The sequence below is a fragment of the Callithrix jacchus genome, chromosome 10, assembly GCF_049354715.1.
Source record: "Callithrix jacchus isolate 240 chromosome 10, calJac240_pri, whole genome shotgun sequence".
NCBI lineage: Eukaryota > Metazoa > Chordata > Mammalia > Primates > Cebidae > Callithrix > Callithrix jacchus.
In genome coordinates, this window is record NC_133511.1 from 124,739,676 (window position 1) to 124,762,502 (window position 22,827).

A 22,827-nucleotide genomic window follows, 5' to 3' on the forward strand; every position below is an offset into this window, starting at 1 on the left:
AAAAAAGGTGCCACAGCCCTCAGCTCGGGGACACACTGCTTCGGGAGCTGTCTCGGTGTTCTCCTTACTTGTTGCAAGAAATATAATCTCCTGCTAAATCGTCCTGAAGCAACTGAGCCCACCCGTTGTGTGGGTAACAAAACTCTGGCCATCAGATTGGGCCGACTGGGGTTCTGGTCCTAACTCCCTGAGGCTCCCTAGGGCGAAGCAGTGGGCAGTGGCACCTCCCGCAGGGGAACCCACCCACGTGGCCCCAGAGGGTGGAGGGTGACTCCCTGGGATCTGCTTGGCGCCTGGCCCGCGGGGCCATCACTCGGCACTACCCCCAAAGTGCAGAAGCGGTGGCCTGGACCTTTGGCTGGGTCGTTGCTGCTCCCTCAGGGAAGAAAGCGGACGTTGCCTGTGGGTTGACGAGGTGGGTAAATTCCCGGGCCCCGCAGTGGGATCTCTGGACTTCGGCTTGGTGCAGCTCCGGTTTTGGGTTCTGTTTCTGGCTCTTGGTGCTCTGGGGGATTGAGAGACACCTGCCAGGCCAAGGGCAGCCCGCATCTGGGTAGACAACAGTGGGACTGGCTTTGGGAATTAGTTCTTTTTAGAGAGACAGATTTTTTCACAGGAGGCTGAGCTGCGTCCTCCAGAGCCCCTTGCCACACCCCGGGTCACCAGAAGCAGGAGCTCTGCCATTTGAGGCAAAAAGTACTGTTTTCAGATGCCGTTTTTATTATAACATCACACAAAGCAGGCAAGGCTGTATACACGTGCACCTGTTTACAAATCTGCTGTCCTGGGTACAAAGGCTAGACGGAAATATGCAGAAAAATACCTGTTGAAATATCGGGGCTTTCTTCATTATTTTGTGAGATACTCTACAAAACATTACAGTGAGGTAGGACTATTTTAGCGCTAGAGAATCTGATAAAACGAATTTGTTCAAGAGCTTCTTTGTCAGCTGGGTGCCTTGGCTCACACCTGTACTCCCAACACCTTGGGAGGCCGAGGGGGACAGATCGCTTGAGCCTATGAGTTCAAGATCACCCTGGGAAACATAGGGAGACCCTGTCTCTATCAAAAAAGTAAAAAATCAGGGTGGGCGCAGTGGCTCACACCTGTAATCTCAGCACTTTGGGAGGCCGAGTCAGTGGATCACCTGAGGTCACGAATTTGAGACCAGCCTGGCCAACATAGAAAAACCCCATCTCTACTAAAAATACAAAAATTAGCCGGACCTGGTGGCACGTGCCTGTGATCCCAGCTAGTCAGGAGGCTGAGGCAGGAGAATCTCTTGATCCCAGGAGGCAGAGGTTACACTGAGCTGACCATTGCACTGCAGCGTGGGTGACATGATCAAAACTCTGTCTCAAAAACCAATGAGTTGCGTGGTGACACACACCTGTGGCCCCAGCTACTCAGCAGGCTGAGGCAGGAGGATCACCTGAGCACAGGGAGTCGGAGGTTGCAGTGAGCCATTTTCATACCGCTGCATTCCAGGCTAGACGACAGAGTGAGACCTTATCACAAAAGAAAAAAACAGAGCTGCTTTGTCAATATCCTTTTGTGGGTGTGCACATAGTTCCACAGTACGTCTTCGACCCGAGGAGATGAGTGTGTGTCAGTCTGAAGACCCGGGAGAGAATCTGCAAGGCTTGACACTGTCACTAATAACGATCTGCTTCCTTACATTATGACTGATATGACCAGCGCTGGCCTGTTCTGTCTCATTAAGGGGAGATTTGAAGACCTTATTCATGAAAACAGCATTAGCACTTTGTAGAAGAAAGCCCTGGGAACAGATGTCTGCATGAAGCACCTTTATTCTGTGAGAACTGGTATTTCTTAATGCCCATCTCCTGCAACTGGCCGAAGTCTCCATTCAGGTCCACGCCATAGTGTTCCGCTGCTAAACTCTAAGCTCGCCCCATAAAGCCTGTGCTGAGCCTGGAGTTGGCGTCAGTCCCGACCTTTCTGATTGATCAGGTGTGCATGATGATAAATGAGCTTCACTTCCGTGAGGGAGAAGCAATGAGCCATCCATCTAAAGGTTCTGTTTGGCGTGAACCACACACCACACAGCAGTTTCTGCTCATTCACCCTCCGTCACAGAATGAATCAGTAAAGTCTTCATCACGAAGGAATGCGTCAGGGTGAACGGCGGCTTCTGGCTGCTGCTGTAGTTTTGGAAGGGTTAGATGTTCTGAGGAAAGTATGGTTTCTAGAGGCAAGCAATTCTGAAGGTCTTGTGCAGTGGGGTTGTTTGGTTGGTTGGTTGTTTTTGAGACAAGGTCTGGCTCCATCACCCAGGCTGGAGTGCAGTGGCCTGATCTTGGCTCACTGCGACCTCCAACTTCCAGGTTCAGTCCAGCAGTCCTCCCGCCTCAGCCTCCCGCAGAGCCGAACTACAAGCATGCACCTGGCCAATTTTTGTATTTCCTTTTTAGAGATGGGGTCTTGCTGTGTTGTCCAGGCTGGTCTCAAACTCCTGACCTCGTACTCTGCCCACCTCCGCCTCCCAAAGTGCTGGGATTACAGGAGTGAGCCACTGCACCCAGCCAGGGAAACATATTTTTCTAACAATTAAAAAATGGATCTTCTCCATAAAAATACCAATATGGTATAGGCAATTCAGATTTTGTGTTTCCTATGTTTTTAATAAAATTGAAAGGTACCAGACAGTCACTGTGGCTCATGTAATTCCAGAACTTTGAAAAGCTGAGGCAAGAAGATATTTGAGACCTGGGCAACATGGCAAGACTATGTCCCTACATAAATATATATAAATAGATATTAACCAGGGGTGGCAGCACATACCTACCCTAGTCCCTGCTACTCAGGAGGCTGAGGTGGGAGGATCACTTGAGCCAGGGAGATTGAGGCTGCAGTGAGCCAAAATCATGCCACTGCCCTCCAGTCTAGGTGTTGGAGCAAGACCCTATTTCATCAATTTGAAACAGACCCTTTTTCCAAAAAAAGGAAACGATAATTAAAAACAAAAATTTAAGAGTAATAAGGATTTTTAAAAATCCTAATATACAAATATATATAGGAAGTTTCCAAAAGTAATGGGTACTTAATAAGAAAACAATAAGAAAGGTATAAAACATGTTCTTTATTGAGAAAAAAGTAATTTTGTGTAATTTAGAAGTTATTTAAAGGGAGTTTTTAAATACGAACTTAAGAAAGAAATAGAAAAAAGGTAAAAGGAACCATAAGTAGATGAGAGAGAGAGGTAAAGAAAGCTATGGATGTGAAGCAGTGAGAATAATTTTGTACAGGAAAGAATCCTGTATGGTCAGTGTCTGTCCTAGACTGAAACGACTGCACGTTTAAGACAGAGGAAATACCAGGCAGTCCAAGCATGTCGCAGGTGTCTGAGTAAGTCATGACAAGGCTCGTGAATGGGAACTTACGATGAAAATGTTGGGTGTCACAAGGATGTAAAGGTCCTCTTCAAAAAGAACTACAAACCACTGCTCAAGGAAATATGAGAGGACACAAACAGATGGAAAAACAGTCCATGCTCATAGTTAGGAAGGATCAATATTGTGAAAATGGCCATACTGCCCAAAGTAATTTACAGATTCAGCACTATCCCCATCCAACTACCTATGACTCTCTTCACAGAAATGGAAAAAACCACCTTAAACTCCATGTGGAACCAAAATAGAGCCCACATAGCGAAGACAATCCTAAGCAAAAAGAACAAAGCTGGTGGCATCACGCTACCTGACTTCAAACTATACTACAAGCCTACAGTAATCAAAACAGCTTGGTACTGGTACCAAAACAGAGATGTAGACCAATGGAACAGAACAGAGGCCTCGGAAATAACACCACACATCTACAACCATCTGATCTTTGACAAACCTGACAAAAATAAGCAATGGGGGAAAGGATTCCCTGTTGAATAAATGGTGTTGGGAAAACTGGCTAGCCATGTGCAGAAGCTGAAACTAGACTCCTTCCTGACACCTTACACTAAAATTAACTCCAGATGGATTAAAGACTTAAACATAAGACCTAACACTGTAAAAACCCTAGAAGAAAACCTCTGCAAAACCATTCAGGACATAGACAGGCAAGGACTTCATGACTAAAACACCAAAAGCACTGGCAACAAAAGCCAAAATAGACAAATGGGATCTAATTAAACTGCAGAGCTTCTGTACAGCAAAAGAAACAGTCATCAGAGTGAACCCACAACCAACAGAATGGGAAAAAATTTTACAATCTACCCATCTGACAAAGGGCTAATATCCAGAATCTACAAAGAACTAAAACAGATTTACAAAAAAAAACCAAACAAGCCCATTCAAAAGTGGGCGAAGGACATGAAAAGACACTTTTCAAAAGAAGACATACATAAGGCCAACAAACATATGAAAAAATGCTCATCATCACTGGTCGTTAGAGAAATGCAAATCAAAACTACATTGAGATACCATCTCACGCCAGTTAGAACGGCGATCATTAAAAAATCTGGAGACAACAGATGCTGGAGAGGATGTGGAGAAATAGGAACACTTTTACACTGTGGGTGGGAGTGTAAATTATGGAAGACAGTGTGGCAATTCCTCAAGGACCTAGAAATAGAAATTCCATTTGACACCGCAATCCCACTACTGGGTATATATCCAAAGGATTATAAATCGTTCTATTATAAAGACACATGCACACGTATGCTCATTGCGGCACTGTTTACAATAGCAAAGACCTGGAACCAACCCAAATGCCCATTGATGATAGACTGGACAGGGAAAATGTGGCACATATACACCATGGAATACTATGCAGCCATACAAAATGATGAGTTATTGTCCTCTGTAGGGACATGGTTGAATCTGGAAACCATCATTCTCAGCAAACTGACACAAGAACAGAAAATCAAACACCGCATATTCTCTCTCACTCATAGGTGGGTGTTGAACAATGAGAACACATGGACACAGGGAGGGGAGCATCACACACTGGGGCCTATTGCGGGGGGACTAGGGAAGCGACAGTGGGGGGTAGAGAGATTGGGGAGGAATAACAGAGGGAGAAATGCCGGTTATAGGTGATGGCGGATGGAAGCAGCAAACCACGTTGCCATGTATGTACCTACGCAACAATCCTGCATGATCTGCACATGTAACCCAGAACCTAAAATACGATAACAAATATATATTTCTTCTTTTAAAAAAGAACATGTTGGCTATAATTAGATGAAATTATTTGTAACAGGTTTTTTTGTTTGTTTGTTTTTATTTTTGTTTTTTTTTCTTTTTTTTTGAGATGGAGTCTCACTCGTTCGCCCAGGCTGGAGTGCAGTGGTGCAATCTTGGCTCACTGCAACTTCCATCTCCAGGGTTCAAGCCATTCTCCTGCCTCAGCCTCCCGAGTAGCCGGGATTACAGGTGCGTGCCACCACACCCAGCTCATTTTTCTATTTTTGGTAGAGAAGGGATTTCACCATGTTAGTCAGACTGGTTTTGAACTCCTGATCTTGTGATCCACCCACCTCAGCCTCCCAAAGTGTTGGGATGTTGGAATTAGAAGCGTGAGCCACCGCGCCCCGGCACTGTGCCAGTGTAGATTCATTCTGTGTTCTTAGTTTTTCTTAATGCGGCTGAGTTGTTTCATGTCACCAGGACTTCCTGTGGTATTACTAATGTATTCCCTGCTTACTGGCCTAGGAAACACAGGTTGCTTAGGGAGACTGAGCTTTAAAGGTTTTCCCATGCATGGAACTTTCCGTATCGCTTTTAAAGTCTTTTGTTTGTTTGTTCTGAGACGGAGTCTTGCTCTGTCGTCCAGGCTGGAGTGCAGTGGCGCTATCTCGGCTCACCGCAACCTCCGCCTCCTGGGTTCAAGCAATTCTCCTGCCTCAGCCTCCCGAGTAGCTGGGATTACAGGTGCCCGCCACCATGACCAGCTAATTTTTGTATTTTTAGTAGAGATGGGGTTTTACCATGTTGGTCCAGGCTGACCACATGATCTGCCACCTCGGCCTCCCAACGTGCTGAGATCACAGCGTGAGCCACCTCGCCCGGCCTTCCTTTTGAAGTCTTTTGATTGTCACTGTGGTTAAATGAGTAACTATTATTTAGCAGTGATCTCTGATTTGGTTGAAGAAAGTCATTCCAACTTTCTGACATCTTTAGATCGAAGGTTTTCCCAGGATCCAAATCCTAAATTAAGCCATCTGGCCTAAAATCAACTTTGAGATTCTTCCAGAAGGGCCTCCTGGAGTGCCTCAAAGTTTGTGTATCTCATCTTGTGGAGAGATTAAATGACCGGGCTTATTTGGTGAGTAACATGGGAAGCATTGCCAGACAGAAATGGTGTTTAACTTCCTGTAAGTAATGTCTGTGTAAGTGTGTCACTAAAACGTGGGCAATGGTCCGAAGTCCTCAAACTCTGGTATGCCAGGATACATCCATGACTGTGATCACCGTGTTGGGTGGTTGTATGCTGCGGAAATGCTTAAACCTCCTGTCAATCGACAGCCGTCTTCAGATCTCGGCCTGGCTGTTCCGGGCTTTGTCACTCACGGTTATTCTTCATTTTTGAGTCATGGTCTCACTCTGTCGCCCAGGCTGGAGTACAGTGGCCCCAGCTTTGAGTGGTCCAATCTTTCTGGCCCAAACCAACATATATCTTGTACGTATTGATGGATGCCTTATGTCTCCCTGAAATGTATAAATCCAAGCTGTGACCCGACCACCTTGGGCTTATGTCCTCAGGATCTCCTAAGGGCTGTGTCACGGGCCATGGTCAGATTAAATCTCTTCAAATATTGTACGGAGTCTGACTCTCTGGGTTGACATCTGCAATAACTTGACCAAGTGTCCTTTGTGAACAAAGGTGGAAGGATTCACTTTTTCTCCCTATTTGATTCCCACAAAATTCAGAAACTATTCATGAATATTCTTATTTATATAACATCAGTCAAACATTAAAATTAAAATAAATCCCCGCCCTCTGTAAGCTGGATACAATTAGAAACAGTGATTATATTAGCAAGGTTTGGACTGAAATACCGTATTTTAGAAATGTGGGCTGGGCATGGTGGCTCACGCCCGTAATCGCAGCTTGGGAGACCGAGGGAGACGCTTGAGCCAAGGGTTTGACAGCAGACTCCGCAACATCGTTCTAAATCTGAGATTTCCTTTAGGATCCAGATGTGTGGAGACCACATTCTACAAGGTAAGTTCAGCCTCAGAGAGCCAGGCTCTCCAGAATAGATGAGTTTATTTGGGAAGACCAGAGGATCGCTGGGAGCGTGAGGACGGACCCCAGCTGTACACTGGGGGCCGCAGCCACGGGGACGCCTTTAAAGCAGAAGGCCGTGTTAGCGGCTTTGAAACAAGGTTGATAGGTCACAAGCTGATCGCAGGAGTTGGCAGTGGAGACGGCCGTGCTAGGGAAGCGTCTGCAGTTCACGGGGAATGCTACAGGCTCAGGACGTGCTCTCCATATGCCCTGCGTCTCATCTAAGTGCAGGAGTGTCTTGTGAGAAATCCTGTTGCGGGCATGTGTGTGAGGGCTTCCTTGTGACCTCCCCGACTCCATTTTGTTAGCATTTGACATAAGTGACTCCATTTTGGTTCCAGCAACTTTCACATAAGGAAACTGAGGCTCAGAGAAGTCAAGGGACTTGCCACAGACCCCAGTAACGCTGAGCAGTGGAGTGAGGCCGACCCCAGCTTTCCCAGTGGACGCAGCAGCTGCAGGTGAGTGCAGGGTGCAGTGTGAGCCTGGGAGTGGTGCAGAGACCGGTGTGAGATGTGGGAGGGTCCCTGGGGGAGGCGGTGCCGGTGCGGCTGGGATGGGGCAGAGGTGGACCTGTGCGTGCCTAGAGGAGAGAACTCCACGCTCTGAACCCTTCAGCGCTGCTGCCCCTAAGAAGGCAGGGCACTGTCCTTCCCGGGGTAAAGCTATCACAGGACTGGGCCTGGCCAACCGTGACTGAGAGAGCAAAGGGCTGGAATTGGGGAGGGTGGGGTGAGTGGGGACACTTGGCACGTTTTGCGGCCTCTTGGCCTCTCTCGAACGAATGGCGTCCCCCAGATAGAAGCAGGACCTTGTTTTCAATCCCGGCAGCCAGGATGCAGTCATGTGACAGCTCCACCAACCTCAGGCTGGGGGACCCCACGGTCTGGAGGAACAATGTGAGTTGAGGGGCACAGAGCCCCTCAGGGCTAGACTCAGGTTTCTCTGTGCGACCCGTTGGAGGCGGGCAGGGTGCTCACAGGAGGGTGCAGCTGTGGGAGCCCAGGGCCCAGCGGACCAGCTCCTGCATGCTGTGGGAATAGGGAGGGTAGCGGATGTTGTTGAGCTCCTCTAGGCCAGCGGGGCAGAGCAGGCAGGCGCGGTGGTGGGAGAAGGTGTCGAAGGTGAACTTGCCGTGGTACCGGCCCATCCCGCTGTGGCCTGTGTGGGCGCAGAGAGCGAGGGCCTGAGCCAGGTCACCCACGCAGCCTCAGCAGCAGCCCGCTGCCTAGCCAGGGGCACACAGCTGGCAGGGAGCTCAGAGAGAGCCAGGCCATTCACTGAGACATTTTACAGAGAGGGAAACTGAGGCCTTGAGAGGCCCAGGGCCCGGATCAAGGTTGAACAGTGAGTGAAGGGACTTCCTGGGTCTGGGGTTCCAAACCCAAGCTTCGCTGGGGGTGGAAATGGGCAGGGACTCACCGACGCCCCCCAGGGGCAGGGACGGCAGAGTCATGTAGATGAAGCCGTCATTGCCTCCAAAGCTGCCACTGCTGGTCCGCTCCAACATCTGGTTCACAACCTGCCGCGGAGTGGGAGGGGGCAGTGGGCTCCAGGCATGGGAAGAGGGCTTGAGCCCCACCCATTCCACAGCAGAGGTGGAGGAGGCCCACCTCATCCTTGCCTGTCCCTCCACCCTCTATCAGGCAATCATCTCTGCTCTACCCATCTTGTGGGGTCAGCACCCTCAGTGAGGGTCAGGGTGCTGCGAGTGTCGGGGTGCCATGGGGGTGATTACCACCATGGTGCAAAGACCAGGAAACCCTGCAGGACCGCAGGGAGCCAGTGGCCTTGAGTTGTGTCATGAGGTTAGGACGCTGCAGTAGGGGGTGCAGGCCCCACCTCGACCCGCTGGGTTCTGGCTGTCAGGTCTTGGCTCTGCCGGGTCCCTGACCTCCACTCAGGGCCTCTGCTGGCCCGTGCAGAACCTTGCACAGTCCAGATGCAGGCTGCTCCTTCCTGGACAGAGGGCGGGCCCACCACGTGCCTGGTGGGTTTGGACCATACCCCTTCTGCCAGGCATCCTCGCCGGATGCAGTGTTACCAGGTGGCCTAGATATAGTTACCCTTGAGGTATCTGCTGCCCCAAAGCCCTCCTGAGAAGGGCTGTGAAAGGAGACGGGCCAGTCTGTGTCCCTTTCAGCCCCTCCATTGCCGCCAGCCCGGCCGCGCCCCCACCTGGCTGCTGTTGGAGAAGGCGTACAGGGCCAGGGGCTTCTCCCTCCGGTTGATGAACTCGATGGCCTCGTCCATGCCCTGCACGTTCATGATGGGTAGGATGGGCCCGAAGATCTCCTCCTGCATCACCGGCTCCGTCTCCTGCACATCCACCAGCACCGTGGGGGCTGCCGGGCACCAGAGATGGCTCAGCCCCGGGGCCACAGTCAGGACAGCCCCCAGGGGTGGGGGTAGCAGTGGGGACATGGCCAAGAGCAATGGCTCCAGGCCAGGATCCCTGGGTCTGACTTCCCAGAGCTCCAGGATTTGGAGTGTCTAGGGAAGAAAGTCTCCCCACAGCCCCCAGAAGGGACCCTAGGGCTTCCCCAGCCTGCCCTGGGCCTGTGGGGCCCAGAGAATCCCCCCACCTTGGTCGCACAGTCAGGGGTGATGGGACCTCAGAACCTTGGAGTTCATTAGGCAACAGCGTCCAAGAATGTTGGAGCCACAGTGTCCTGTGAGCTGCTGAGCTGTTTGGCCCAGGAGACCGGGGGCTCAGGGTGGGGCCATCGGAGTTTGGAACCCAGGGACCGTGGGCTCAGAGAATCTGAGGTCGTGGCCCTTCAGGACAGCCGGTGATGAGATGGGAGTTCATCTGAGCATGGTGGGCCCTGAAGCCCGGGGTCTGAGCTCAGTACAGGACCAGAGTTTGGCCTCATGGGGCCACAGGCTCAGAAGCACAGAGACAGATTAGTGGCACCGGAGCTGTGGCTCCAGGTCAAGCTCTGGCAGTGGGGCCAGGTTTCAGGTGCGGGCCCAGATTCCTGGCCCAGCTTGGGCACTCCAGTGAGGAGGGGTCTCGGCCCACGTGGGCTGTGGCGGGGACAGCGGGACTCACCGATGTAGCGATCGCACTCGTCGCTCTGGCCCCCGATGGCCATGCGGCCACAGCCCAGCAGTGCCCGCAGCCGCTGGAACTGTTTCTGGTTGATGATGCGGCCCAGATTTGGGGAGCTCTGGGGGTCGTCGCCATAGAAACGGGTGATGGCGCTCTGCAGGGCGGGCAGCAGCCTCTCCTGCATCTCAGGGCTACACAGGAGGTAGTCAGGGGCCACGCAGGTCTGGCCGGCGTTGAAGTAGCGGAACCAGGCCACGCGGTTGGCCACGATCTGGGGGTCGCAGTCGTCGTCCACATAGCAGGGGTTCTTGCCCCCTAGCTCCAGGGTGACGGGCGTCAGGTGCTTGGCTGCAGCCGTCATGACAATCTTGCCCACGCGAGGGCTCCCTGGGAGTGGAAGGAAACCAGAGTGGCCATTCAGTGACCTGGACCAGGCTGGGGCCCGCTCCTCCCTGGAGAGGTGGTAGAGTCAGTGGCCTTGCCCACTGTCGACTCTTGCCCACTGTCTTCATAGAAAACCTTCATGGTTTTCTATGTGCCCCCTCGGCTGGCCCCAGCCCCCTCCCTCCACAGCCCTCCCGCCCTCTCCCCTGCTGTTCCCTCTGCATGCTCTGGGACCCTGGCCTGGCCCCCTCACCCGTGAAGAAGATGTAGTCGAACTTGTGCTTCAGCAGCTGCCCCGTCTCCTCAGGCCCGCCCAGCACCACGGCAAAGCAACTCTGCAAGGTGGGACGGGCTGCTCAGGGGCAGGCTCTGGGGCCAGCAGGGCATCCTCAGCCCGCAGCGGGGAGGTGTGGGGGCGCCGGGAGCTGCCGGGACAGGGCCACCCTCACCTGGTCCAGGTACCGTGGCAGCACCTCAGCCAAGACCTTCTCTGTGCCCTGACTGATTTCTGATGGTTTCAGCACCACGCAGTTCCCTGCACGGGCAGATGGGGCCGTCACTGGGGGAGCCAGGGTCCCCGCACCCACCCAGGGTCTGGGCTGGGAGGGCACATGAGGCCGAGGGTGTTGCATAGGCAGGATTCTGGGGGCCTCTTTGGGAAGGGCTGCTGGGCAGGGAGGGTATGGAATTCAGAATCCCTCCTCACCTGCGGCGAGGGCGCCCACCAGGGGCACCAGGGTGAGGTTAATGGGGTAGTTCCAGGGTGCGATGATGAGGACCAGGCCAAAGGGCTCCTTCCGGACGAAGGCTGAGTCCAGCTTTGTGAACTGGGGCACAGGGCAGACATGAGAGCCTGCCAAGGGCCACCCCAAACCCACCCACCTCACACTTGTGGCCTCAGCTCCCTGTTCAGTGGAGTCCCAGGAGAGACGAGAAAGTCAGTGACTTGCCCGGGCTCAGGGGCAGGATGCAGCCTGGGTCAGAGCTGCCCAGTGCTCTGCCCTGCCCTCCCGCTGTGGCCAGCATGGCTCACCAAGTTTGTGGACGCTGGCGTGTCCTTCATCCAGGCCTGCAGGTTCTTGAGAGCGAGGTTGATCTCATTCTGGCAAATGATGAGCTCAGATATGTCTGAATCGAAGGCTGACTGTGGTGGAGGTGGAATGCCGAGTGGTCAGGCCCAGAGCTGGCCCAGGAGGGGTCTAGGACCTGAGGAGGGCACACGCAGGCACCACCCCCACCAGATACATGGAGACAGCTCCTATGGGAGGCGCTGCAGTCCCCTGGGAACTGCACATGGCTGCAATTCTGATCTGGAACTTTCTGGCTGTGTGGCCTTGGCAAGCAAGTGACTTTAACCCCTGAGTGCCTCAGTTTCCTCATTTGCAACATGGTGCCAGCCATTGAGCCTGCATCGCAGAGTGGCCGTGAGTGTTATGAGTGAAGGTCAGGTGACTGTCACAGGGAGGGGTCTGTTGAACAGAATAAAACTAGGGACAGAGCCAGTCACTGGGGGCACGGACGCTCCTGAAGGACCGGGATGATGCTCCAGCCCCTGCCTGCACCCACCCTCCACGGCCCACCTTGTGCAGGTCCTGGGCCAGCGCGTCGTGCAGAAGCTGCTTGTTTTCTTGAAGGAAGCGGCCGAGAGCCTGGAGTTGCTCAGCCCGGAACGCGGCCGGCCGAGTGCACCCCGAGTGGAAGGCCTCCCTCAGTCGCCGCAGCGTGTCCTCAAAGGGGTCCGTCCTGCCGGAGGGTGCAGCATGAACTGCGTAGCCAGGGCTGCCCATCCTTCAAGGGCACCCTCCAGCCACCCCAGCGTCTGCATACCCTTGTCCCAGCTGCACCCATGGGAGTTCACAGGCACCCCCCACCTCACACACACACAGAATGACCCCACAGGCACCCCCCACCTGACAGACACACAGAATGACCCCACGGGGGCTGGGGCTGCCTGCACCCCCTCCGCTCACCTGCCTCCCAGGCGCACCCATGAGGGAGGGCCCTGGGCTTGACATCCCCCACTCCAAGGAGGGATTTCCCGTCTCGGTGCACTGGAAGTCCAGCATACTCCATACCTCGGGTGACCCCTTTGCCCGCCATCCCAGCTCTTCCCTGCTCTTCCCCTCCTTGTACACACATACCCACCCACATTGGCATCTGGCCACCCCTTCACCCAGACCACCCAGATGGAACAGGGTCTCCCCTGGATCTTCCTCCCTTCTGGGACTAAACGAGGAACTCAGAGGGGTCTTTGCATCAGAAATCACAGAGCTTTGGGGTGGCAGATGGGGAAACTGAAGCCATAGGCATGCCCTAGCACTGAGGAGGGTTTGGCACCTGCTCTGGGGAGGGGGGTGGCACTCAGCTGGTCCTGGAAGGAAGCAGAAGTGGAGGAGAGAGCTCCGGGACTGGCATCCATGGGCACAAGTGGCAGGTGGGGGTGGGTTGGCAGAGAGGAGACTGCCCCAGGGCATGAACCTCTCTGGGCTTTAGCCAGAGGGCCCAGGGGAAGCCCAGCGGGATCTGGAGAGGAGAGATCAGGACAGGGTCGGGGAGGTCCCAGGGGACACTCAGGAGGATTGCCAGGCCCCGGCAAGGGCTCTGAGCACCCCAACCCAGGGACTGAAGAATGCCTTGCAAATCCTGTGTCTGTGTATCCGTGTGTCTGCCTGTCTTTGTGTCTTTGTATATCTTTGTGTGTCTATGTGTGTGTCTCTGTGCGTATAGGTGTCTGTCTTTGTGTGTATGGGTGTCTGTGTGTGTGTATGGGTGTCAGGGTGTTTTTGTGCCTGTGTATATGGCTATCTGTGTGTCTTTGGGTGTCTGTGTGTCTTTGTATGGGTGTCTATGTCTTCATGTATATGGGGGTGTGTGTCTTTGTGTGTAAAAGTGTCTGGGTGTCTGAATGTCTGTATGTATGGGTGTCTTGTGTGTCTTTGTGTGTATGGGTGTTGGTGTGTCTATGTGTACATATAGGTATCTATGTATCTGTGTGTGTCTGTGTGCATGAGTGTGTGTCTGGGTATCTGTATGTGTGTATGGGTGTCTGTGTGTCTGTGTGTGTATATGGGTGTCTGTGTGTCTGTGGGTGTCTGTGTGTCTGTGTATATGAGGGTGCCTGTGTGTCTGTGTGTGTGTGTGTATGGGTGTCTGTGTGTGTGTATGGGTATCTGTGTGGCTGTGTGTGTATGGGTGTCTGTGTGTGTGTATGGGTATCTCTGTGGCTGTGTGTATGGGTGTCTGTGCATCTGTGGGTGTCCGTGTGTGTGTATGGGTGTCTGTGTGTCTGTGGGTGTCTCTGTGTCTATGTGTGTATGGGTGTCTGTGTGTGTATAGATGTCTGTTTGTCTGTGTGTCCGTGTCTGTGTGTATATGGGTGTCTGTGTGTCTATGTGTGTATAGGTGTCTGTGTGTGTATATGGGTGTTCATCTGTGGGTATCTGTGTGTCTATGTGTGTATAGGTGTCTGTGAGTGTGTGTATGGGTGTCTGTGTGTCTGTGAGTGTCTGTGTGTCTGTGTGTATGGATGTCTGTGTGTCTGTGTGTATAGGTGTCTGTGTGTCTGTGTCTGTATGTCTGTTTCTGTGTGGGTGGGTGTGTCTGTGTGTGTCTGTGTGTCTGTATGTGTAGATGGGTGTCTGTGTGTCTGTGGGTGTGTGTGTGCCTGTGTGTGCATGGGTGTCTGTGTGTGTATGAATGTCTGTCTGTGTCTGTGAGTGTATGGGTGTCTGTGGGTGTCTGTGTGTGTCTGTGTGTGCATGGGTTTCTGTGTGTGTATGGATGTCTGTGTCTATGGTATCTGTGCATCTGTGGGTGTCTGTGTGTGTGTGTCTGGATGTCTGTGAGTGTCCATGTGTGTCTGTATATGGGTGTCTGTGAGTGTCTGTGTGCCTGTGCGTGTATATGGGTGTCTGTGTGTTTATGGATGTCTGTGTGTCTGTGTGTATATGGGTGTCTGTGTGTCTGTGAGTGTCTGTGTGTCTCTGTGTGTATGGGTGTCTGTGGCTGTGTGTGTATGGGTGTCTGTGTGTATATGGTGTCTGTGCATCTGTGGGTGTCTGTGTGGCTGTGTGTATGGGTGTCTGTGGCTGTGTGTCTGTGTCTGTATGGGTGTCTGTGTGTGTGAGTGTCTGTGTGTGTGTTTCTGTGTGTGTATGAATGTGTGTCTGTGGGTGTCTGTGTGTCTGTGGCTGTGTGTGTGTGTGTGTGTGCATGTATGGGTGTCTGTGTTTGGATGTGTGTCTGTGTGTATACAGGTGTCTGTGTGTCTTTGGGTGTCTGTGTGTCTGTGTATGGGTGTCTGTGGCTGTGTGTCTGTGTGTGTATGAGTGTCTGTGTGTGTCTGCGTATCTGTGTGTGTATGGATGTCTGTGTGTCTGTGGGTGTCTGTGTGTCTGTGTGTGTATGGGTGTCTGTGTCTGTGTGTGTGTGTATGGGTGTCTATGTGTATGAGTGTGTGTGTGTATCTGTGTGTGTATGGATGTCTGTGTGTCTGTGGGTGTCTGTGTATGAGTGTCTGTGTGTCTGTGACTGTGTGGGTGTCTGTGTGTCTATGTGTGTATGCGTGTCTGTGTGTATATGGGTGTCTGTGTGTCTGTGCGTATGTGGGTGCCAGTGCATCTGTGGGTGTCTGTGTGTCTGTGTGTGTATGGCTGTCTGTGGCTGTGTGTCTGTGTGTGTATGGGTGTCTATGTGTATGAGTGTCTGTGTGTGTGTATCTGTGTGTGTATAGATGTCTGTGTGTCTGTGGGTGTCTGTGTATGAGTGTCTGTGTGTCTGTGGCTGTGTGGGTGTCTGTGTATCTGTGTGTGTATGGATGTCTGTGTGTCTGTGTGTATATGAGTGTCTGTGTGTCTGTGCGTGTGTGGGACCCTGTGCATCTGTGGGTGTCTGTGTGTCTGTGTGTGTATGGCTGTCTGTGGCTGTGTGTCTGTGTGTGTATGGGTGTCTATGTGTATGAGTGTCTGTGTGTGTGTATCTGTGTGTGTATAGATGTCTGTGTGTCTGTGGGTGTCTGTGTATGAGTGTCTGTGTGTCTGTGGCTGTGTGGGTGTCTGTGTATCTGTGTGTGTATGGATGTCTGTGTGTGTGTATATGGGTGTCTGTGTGTCTGTGCGTGTGTGGGTTCCTGTGCATCTGTGGGTGTCTGTGTGTCTGTGTGTGTATGGGTGTCCGTGTGTATGGGTGTCTGTGGATCTGTGGGTGTCTGTGTGTTTGTGTGTCTGTGTGTGTGTTTGGGTGTCTGTGTGTCTGTGTGTGTATGCGTGTCTGTGTGTGTGTGTGTGTGTGCCTGTATGTCTCTATGTGTATGGGTGTCTGTGTGTCTCTGGGTGTCTGTGTCTGTGTGCCCGTGGATGTCTGTGTGTGTGTCTGTGGGTGTCTGTGTGTCTGTGTGTGTGTGTAGGTGTCTCTGGATGTTTGTGTGTCTGTGTGTGAATGTCTGTGTGTGTGTCTGTGTGTTTGTGTGGACGTGGATGTGTCTGTGTGTGTATCTGTGTGTCTGTGTGTGTGTGTGTCTGTGTGTGTGTCTGTCTGTGTGTGTGTGTATGTATGTCTGTGTCTATGCGTGTCATGTGTGTGGGTGTCTGCATGTCTGTATGTTTATCTGTGGGTGTCTGTGTGTCTGTGGATGTCTGTGTGTGTGTCTGTCGGGGGGTGTCTGTGTGTCTGTGTGGGGGGGTGTCTGTGTGTTTGTGTGTGGGTGGGTGTCTGTGTCTATGCGTGTCATGTGTGTATCTGGGTGTGGATCTGTGCTACCTCAGCCTCGGCAGCAGGTCACAGGGCTATGCCCAGGGCTGCTGCCTCAGACCCGCATTGGTGAGGCAGGGGCGGCGAGTGGCAAGCTGAGCCTTAGCATCCGAGGTGGGTGCCCTGGAGGCTGGTGGCCTCATCTGCACTTGCACTGCTTCAATCCCCAATTCACCTCCTGATCCCAGCCCTGGTGCCCCTGGTCGTCTGTCCATAAATCTGCCTTCTCCCTTAGCCTGGGAGCTCCTCAAAGGGAGGACGGGGTCTGTCCCCATCCCTGGGGCTTCTGGGGAACAGGATTCTTCAGCACTCCGGAGTGCTTCCCAGGAGCCTGCCACAGGGGAAAGTGAGGCTCAGAAGACACCAGCGCCCACCTCCCTCTCCCGAGCAAGCCCCTGCTCATGGCCCCATCACCCTGCAGTGCTAGCCCCTTAGTGGGCTCACCCCCAAACCCACATGCCATGGCCAAACATCCCTTTCCCTCCATGCCTCTGGTCTCCACCAATGTACCCCACCAGGTAAAACCTGCACTTTACCTGGAGCCCCCAGCTGGCCCTCGCCCTGTGGCCCCACGTACCCCAGTGTGGGCTCTGCTCCCGGGCCCTTCACCGCACTTCCACCCTCTTCCTTGGACATGCTGCCTCCCGATGTGCCGGCTCTGCTCCCACCTCCTGTCCTCAGCCCTCCTCGGCTGACTGCGAACCTCCCAGAGCCTGGTGCCCATGCCTGGCAATGGGCTGATGCTCAGGATTACCCAATAGGCGTGGGGCAGGGCTGCACCTCCTAATTCCCACACCTACACTTTTCTCACTGCCAGGACCTACAACGGCTCTGTATCTGCCCTGCTCATCCAGGGCCCTGCCCCCGGGAGCCACACTGCACAGCTGGCTCGGGAACAGGTTGCTCAACTCCAGGTTGCCTGAAACTTTGCTGTGTTTTTACTGGAATGGGCTAGCAGGGAATTACCTCATCAGGAAAAACGTCCCCCAGGAGAAAGTCACAGGATGAAAATATCAGCAGGACCCTGGTGGCAAATGCTGCCTCCTCCAGGAAGCCCTCAGAGCCCCCAGCCACAGTGGTCCCATGCCCCCCATGGCCCCACCAAGGGTCTCTATGCTAAATCTTCATCTCCCTCCTCTCCTCCTCCCCACTCTTCTGGGTGCGCAGGTCAAGATGAGCAACTGTGGCTCTATTTCCACACTAAACGTGCCCAGCTGGCATACTCAGGGCAGAGGAAGGGGCGGAGACCTTTGCTGAGAGACCCTCGATGGGTGGCAGCACCTGGAGCTCTAGGAAGGGGCACTGTTTATTGGTTTGTTTATTTATTTACTTTGTAACCCCGCGTGAGTTACTTAACCTCTCTGAGGCTTTTGGAAGTAACAGTAACACCTAATTGTCATGGTTCTTCAGAGGGTCACAGTGGGAGACGTGAGAATGGAAAAGGAAGATCACAACTCCTGGCACAGAATCAGTGCCCCTCAGTGTTGCCTGCTACTGTTTCCACAAGTATTTGCTGAGCACCTTCCAGGTTCCAGGGAGCAGAATGAGCTCAGGCCCTGCCATGGTCTTTCATGGATGGCCTGATCCTGTCCCCACCCCACCTTCCCCCGAGCTGGGACCAAGGACACACCCCGCTGAGGTCTGTAGAGAGTCTCTTGGCAGAGGGTGCAGGCCCTGATAGGCAGGAGGAACGTCTGAGATAACCCTTGATTGTGACTGAAGCCAGCCTGGCAGGGGCCACAGCCCGCTACCAAGCCCTGGACCTGGAGTCTTCAGTAGCTAAAGATGTGAATACCAATGTGACACTAGGAAGGGACCTCCGGGGTGAGTCAAGGGGATACGGGGCAAGTCTAGGGCCCGTCTAAGAGCAGCAGATGGGTTCTGGCCACGAGGGAGGCCCACTGCCTCCAAACCACTGAACTGTACGCTGTAAATGGGTGAGTTGTATAGGATATGAATTCTGTCCCAATTAGGTGTTTGGTTTGATTTTGTTAAACTGAGCTGACAAGAAGCCTGCATAGACTGTAAATAAATTAAAATATGCTCAACTGAATGGCAATTGTAAAAACGTAAAGGAGGCCAGGTGCGGTGGCTTTAGCGTGTAATCCCAGGACTTTGGGAGGCCGACGCTGGCAGATCACTTGAGATCACTTGAGGTCAGGAGTTTGAGACCAGCTTGGCTGACATGAGGAAACTGTCTCTACTAAAATAAAACCAAAAATTAGCCGGGTGTGTTGGCACATGCCTGTAATCCCAACTACTGGGGAGGCTGAGGCAGGAGAATGACTTGAACCTGGGAGGCAGAGGTCATAGTGAGTTGAGATCACACCATTGCACTCCAGGCTGGACGATGAAGTGAGACTCTATCTCGAAAAAAAACAATAATAAATAAAATAAATTCTAAAATTGTAGGAGGAGCCACCCAAATTGACTGTTATTGCTTAACATCTGCAAGTTGGCTGAACATGGCTGGGTTAAGACTCTCTAGCCCTAAACATGGACAGGATGGTGCTGCCCCTATTTGTAAGAAGGTAACCCCTCAAAATGAAACTTCAGGGCACCAAAGGCCACAAGACTGCACCAGACCCATTCAACAGCGGCCCCGTGTGGCAGCAAGCAGAGCAGCAGCCAGTTGGTTCTTGTCAGCCACGCAAGGGACGGGTGTGGAAGCAGGATTGCCCGATCCTGGAACCTTCAGGAAGGGAAGGCCCAGAGAGAGATACTTGGATGACCTGCCAACAGGCATCCAAGAGGGGAGACGGAAGGAGGGCAGGGCAGGGCAAGACCGGAACATCCTTTGATTAGTCCCTTTTCCCCGGGCTGAGGTCCCCTGGGTTCCAGTCTCCGGGGTCTGCCACCTGCCAGCACTGCAGGCCCCGGGAACCCCCTCCCCTGCCCTGCCAGAGGACAGAGGGAGACCTGGCCAAGGAGGGTGGTGCCCTGTGCTTCCTCCATGCCACGCCCCCCACCTGCTTCCCCTCCCACCTATGCCTGGGCCCCTAACCTGCCTCTCTCGCCCCCCAGCTGCAGTACCCCGAGCTGTCCTGCCAGGTCTTCCTGTACCAGCGGTCCGGGGAGGAGAGCTACAGTCTGGACTCTGTGGCCAAAAATGGACTGGGTAAGCCGGGGCCTCCTGAGAAGTGGGCGGGACCAGGAGGGCTGGGGGTGGGGCCATGCACCAGGGGGCGGGGCCTCTGCAAGGAGTTCATGGGTCCTATTCCTTGCTTCCTGGTCTCCAGCTCTGGAGCTGGGCCCCCAGCCACAGGGTGTGCTGCGGGCTGACATTTTCTCGAGGATGAGGGCCCTGGTGGCCACAGTTCTGGACTTCATTGAACTCTTCCACGAGGGTGAGACCCCGGGGACTTGTGGGAAACAGCTTTCAGGAAGAGAAGGCCTGGCTCAGGAGCAGCGGATCCAGGCCCACATGCAGGCTGGGATCCAGCCCTGAGGTCCCCCCACGGCCCACTCTGTCCCCTATCCTGGAGGGAGGGTTTGGCTCACACACCCAGCCTCCCACACAGGCACAGCCTTTCCCACCTTTGAGATGGAAGCCTATAGACCTGTAGGCATCATGGACTTCCCTGACACTGAGGCTGGGAACCTGGCAGGCACCGTGCATCCTCAGCTTCAGGTGTGTGTGTGTTTGTGGGGCGGTGATTGCTGTGGCCACAGCCTTAGGGAAGAGGGTTGTCAAGGAAAACTGAGCCCCAGAGGGTGCAGCCAAGCCTCCCACGAGCTCACCAGAACCTCAGGTTCAGGAGCAGGATGGGAGGCTGGGCTCCACGGTCCCACTCCCCTGGCCCTGCTGCCTTCCCTGGAACCCCACACTTTCCTAGCACGAGAGGCCACATAGCTCCTGTGGAGAGCATGAGGGAGACAGCCCTACCTTGGCTGTAAAAGGCAGAAGGAGGGGCTGTGGAGCAGGCATGACCCAATTCACCTGCTTGGAGGTGCAAATACAGAACTGTCTTCTGATTTTGAATTGATTCCCTGAGCATCCCTGCCCTCCTTCCCTCTCCCCTCTGGGGCAGTATGCTCGGCCGAGGCCACCTGCAGATGGCGGCACAGGTGCAAGGCAAAGACGTCGTGGGAGGACTCTGCGATGAAGCAGGTGCCCATGTTGGCCGTGCTGGTGTGCAGGTCAAGGACAAAGTCAAAGGCCTGGCCCGAGGCCTTGGGTCCCAGCAGCTGGTTCAGCTCTCGGGCTCTCGTCACCTCGTATGGGTCATCCGGGGTAGGCCTGGAACTGCGGGAAACGGGAATGGGGGACGCCCACCCCACAGTCTCAGTCAGTCTTCAGTGGTTTAAGTGGGGAGGGGCAAGGGCCCCGCAGGAGCCACTCTGAGCAACTCAAGGCTTGTCCCTCTGCCGTTGTGGCTGTGCTCGCCCCTGCTCATGGCCCTCTTGGCTCTGCACTTCCCGGTCATGTCCAAGCCCTCAGTCTGGCCTGCCCTCCCGCCTGCCTACCCACTCACCTGCCTCTCATGCCCTCACTCCAGCCACACTGCCTAAGCAGCATGCTGGTCTCACCCCCAGGCCTGTGTTAGTGCTGGGCCCTCCACTGGAAACTCCCTCTTACTTTCTCTTCCCCTGGCTAGTTTTACTCAGCCTTTGGGGCTTGGCTGAGATACCACTGCCTCCAGTAAGCCTTCCCTGACTGCTCTCGGCCAGGTTAGCTGCTTTGTGTAGCCCCCGGGCCTGCCTTTAGCCTCCTGGGTTATGGTTGCGCAGTTCTTCCTGTGTCCCCATTAAGCAGGAAGCCAATACCTTGGTCCTATTCCCCCTTCTCTCCCCTGAGCTGGCCAGAGCCTGGTCTGGAGATGGGGCTCAGTGACTATTCTTTGGAAGGAGGCACGAACAGTGGTCAGGGCACATGACAAGTAAACATGGCCTGTGGGGTGAATCTGAAGGAAGCACTGGGTCTGGGATTCCCAGAGGAGGTCCTGACACAACTTGCAGTCAGGAAGGGCTTCTTGGAAGAGGTGACATCAATCTGGGTTTCTCTACATATTCAGTTTGTCCCCATGGAGGAATGGGTCACACAGGTAGAGGGGAAGCAGGAGTGAAGCCAGGGAGGGCCCTGCTGGTGGCTGGAGGGGCGGTGTGCAGTGGGGACTCGCTGCCCAACTGCCTGTGCCAACCTGGTGGCAAGAGAACTCACTTGAGGAAGGTGCTGGTGAAGGTGCGGTTGAGGTCGCGGTCCACGTAGCGGCGGCAGGCCGTGGTGGCTGCGGGGTTGGCCAGTACCGGCACTGCGGAGAAGCTGGGTCTCTGCAGCTCTGCCGGGGCCAGCAGCCAGTGCCGCACCAGGTAGACGCCGGACATCTCATTGCCGTGTTTGCCCCCGGCCACCGCCACGTGGCGCAGGGGCTCCCGGGGCACGGGCAGTGAGCACATGCTGGCATGGGGCGGCACCTAGGGGTGGGCATACTCAGGAGACCGCGGCCCCAAGGCAGAGCCCCAGGCTCAGAGTGGGGATGGCGGTGGGAGGGCTGAGGAGTCCCAACCTCACAGGGCAGCCGCCTACCTGGAGGTGTGGCCGGCTGGGGGTGTCTCAGCTCTGTCCCACCTGCACCCCGGTGGCCCTTTCTCTGATGAGACAATTCTCCTGCTCCTTTGGAGAGAACAAATTTCTTTTTCCTAAACTGAGAAGCGGGGCCCAGTTATTCAGGTAGACGGGTTCACCGAGGCACACTCCCTACAGGGAAAGGGTTCTGCCCCTTTTTATAGTCAGGGAAACTGAGGCTCAGTGTGGGGAGTGGAAAGAAGCGTCACCAGAGTTCGCAGTCGTGTGTCTGGGTTCTAGGCAACTGCTGCCCTTCCTGCCTCTCCCATATGCTCTTCTGAGCTGGTGTGGGGGTCTTAGGGCAGGGGGCACTTACCTGCTGATGTGCAGCTGGGCTTCCCTGGGTACCCTGGCTGGTGTCTAACTGGCAGACAGGCTGGTATTTCTGGGCCTGAAGATCCACAGACGGGAAGTGTTTGTGTCAAGTCGGCAGAGAGCAGGGGGCGGATGGGACGGGCTGAGGTCCACGCAGCCAAAGGTTGGAGTGCCAGGGTCAGCTCCACAGGCACTGCCCCACCCTCCCCTCTCCGCTGCTTGGGCTGCCACGGCCCATTGAGCCCAGGCCCTGCTGGCAAGTTCCTGCCCCTGCCCTTTGCTCCTCTAACACTACTAAGAGGGGCACCTGGGTGGCCACCAGGGTGACAAGTTGTCCCTCCTTCACCACCTCGGCCCCCAGAGGGCTCTGATCACTCGTGAGTGGTTCTTACCCACAGGTGCCATGTGGAGCCCCAGTTTTACAGCTCTTTGTTGCTTTAAGCAAAATTTCAAAATGTCAGATTCGATAACCCAGTCATTTTCCAGGACAGCATAACTCAGAGGACTCAGT

At 54.1% G+C, this 22,827-nt stretch overlaps 2 protein-coding genes and 1 long non-coding RNA gene across 6 annotated transcripts; 1 reads left to right on the forward strand and 2 right to left on the reverse strand.

Annotated features, from left to right (window-relative positions):
- Nucleotides 1–6,893: 6,893 nt before the first annotated feature.
- Nucleotides 6,894–17,134, reverse strand: LOC144578191 (aldehyde dehydrogenase family 3 member B2). 2 transcript variants are annotated; one of them, XM_078341580.1, is made up of 11 exons: nucleotides 17,013–17,134; nucleotides 13,025–13,210; nucleotides 12,268–12,430; nucleotides 11,721–11,831; nucleotides 11,394–11,514; nucleotides 11,137–11,222; nucleotides 10,941–11,022; nucleotides 10,304–10,690; nucleotides 9,427–9,593; nucleotides 8,671–8,770; nucleotides 6,894–8,409 (listed from the first exon to the last, which is right to left on the reverse strand). In XM_078341580.1, exons 2-11 carry the CDS (start codon nucleotides 13,159–13,161, stop codon nucleotides 8,225–8,227), a joined length of 1,539 nt encoding a protein of 512 aa, XP_078197706.1. In that variant the 5' UTR covers nucleotides 13,162–13,210; nucleotides 17,013–17,134; the 3' UTR covers nucleotides 6,894–8,224. The 2 variants fall into 2 exon arrangements, with proteins under 2 accessions (XP_078197706.1, XP_078197708.1); XM_078341582.1 differs by lacking the exon at nucleotides 13,025–13,210.
- Nucleotides 7,588–19,795, forward strand: LOC144578195 (uncharacterized). Its single transcript, XR_013523540.1, has 3 exons — nucleotides 7,588–7,709; nucleotides 19,460–19,553; nucleotides 19,675–19,795. It is a non-coding gene; the product is annotated as an uncharacterized LOC144578195 (long non-coding RNA).
- On the reverse strand, nucleotides 17,741–22,394 carry LOC118151196 (N-acyl-aromatic-L-amino acid amidohydrolase (carboxylate-forming)-like). Of its 3 annotated transcripts, XR_013523536.1 has the most exons (5): nucleotides 22,318–22,394; nucleotides 21,963–22,080; nucleotides 21,597–21,850; nucleotides 18,729–20,681; nucleotides 17,741–18,638 (listed from the first exon to the last, which is right to left on the reverse strand). XR_013523536.1 is itself a non-coding variant. In XM_078341587.1 (4 exons), exons 3-4 carry the CDS (start codon nucleotides 21,830–21,832, stop codon nucleotides 20,372–20,374), a joined length of 546 nt encoding a protein of 181 aa, XP_078197713.1. In that variant the 5' UTR covers nucleotides 21,833–21,850; nucleotides 21,963–22,049; nucleotides 22,318–22,394; the 3' UTR covers nucleotides 17,741–20,371. The 3 variants fall into 3 exon arrangements, 2 of the variants coding, with proteins under 2 accessions (XP_078197713.1, XP_078197714.1); XM_078341587.1 differs by having other exon boundaries at nucleotides 17,741–20,681; nucleotides 21,963–22,049; XM_078341588.1 differs by having other exon boundaries at nucleotides 17,741–20,681.
- Between the last annotated feature and the right edge of the window lie 433 nt (nucleotides 22,395–22,827).

Coding starts and splice junctions, on each gene's coding strand:
- LOC144578191 (XM_078341580.1), bottom strand. CDS start 13,161: ATGCCCTGGGGCAGTCTCCTCTCTGCCAACCCACCCCCACCTGCCACT. Junction 11,515..11,720: donor CGCCAGCGTCCACAAACTTG/GTGAGCCATGCT, acceptor CCTGTGCCCCAG/TTCACAAAGCTGGACTCAGC. Junction 11,023..11,136: donor TGCCACGGTACCTGGACCAG/GTGAGGGTGGCC, acceptor CCCACCTTGCAG/AGTTGCTTTGCCGTGGTGCT.
- LOC118151196 (XM_078341587.1), bottom strand. CDS start 21,832: ATGTGCTCACTGCCCGTGCCCCGGGAGCCCCTGCGCCACGTGGCGGTG. Junction 20,682..21,596: donor TTCACCAGCACCTTCCTCAA/GTGAGTTCTCTT, acceptor CGTTTCCCGCAG/TTCCAGGCCTACCCCGGATG.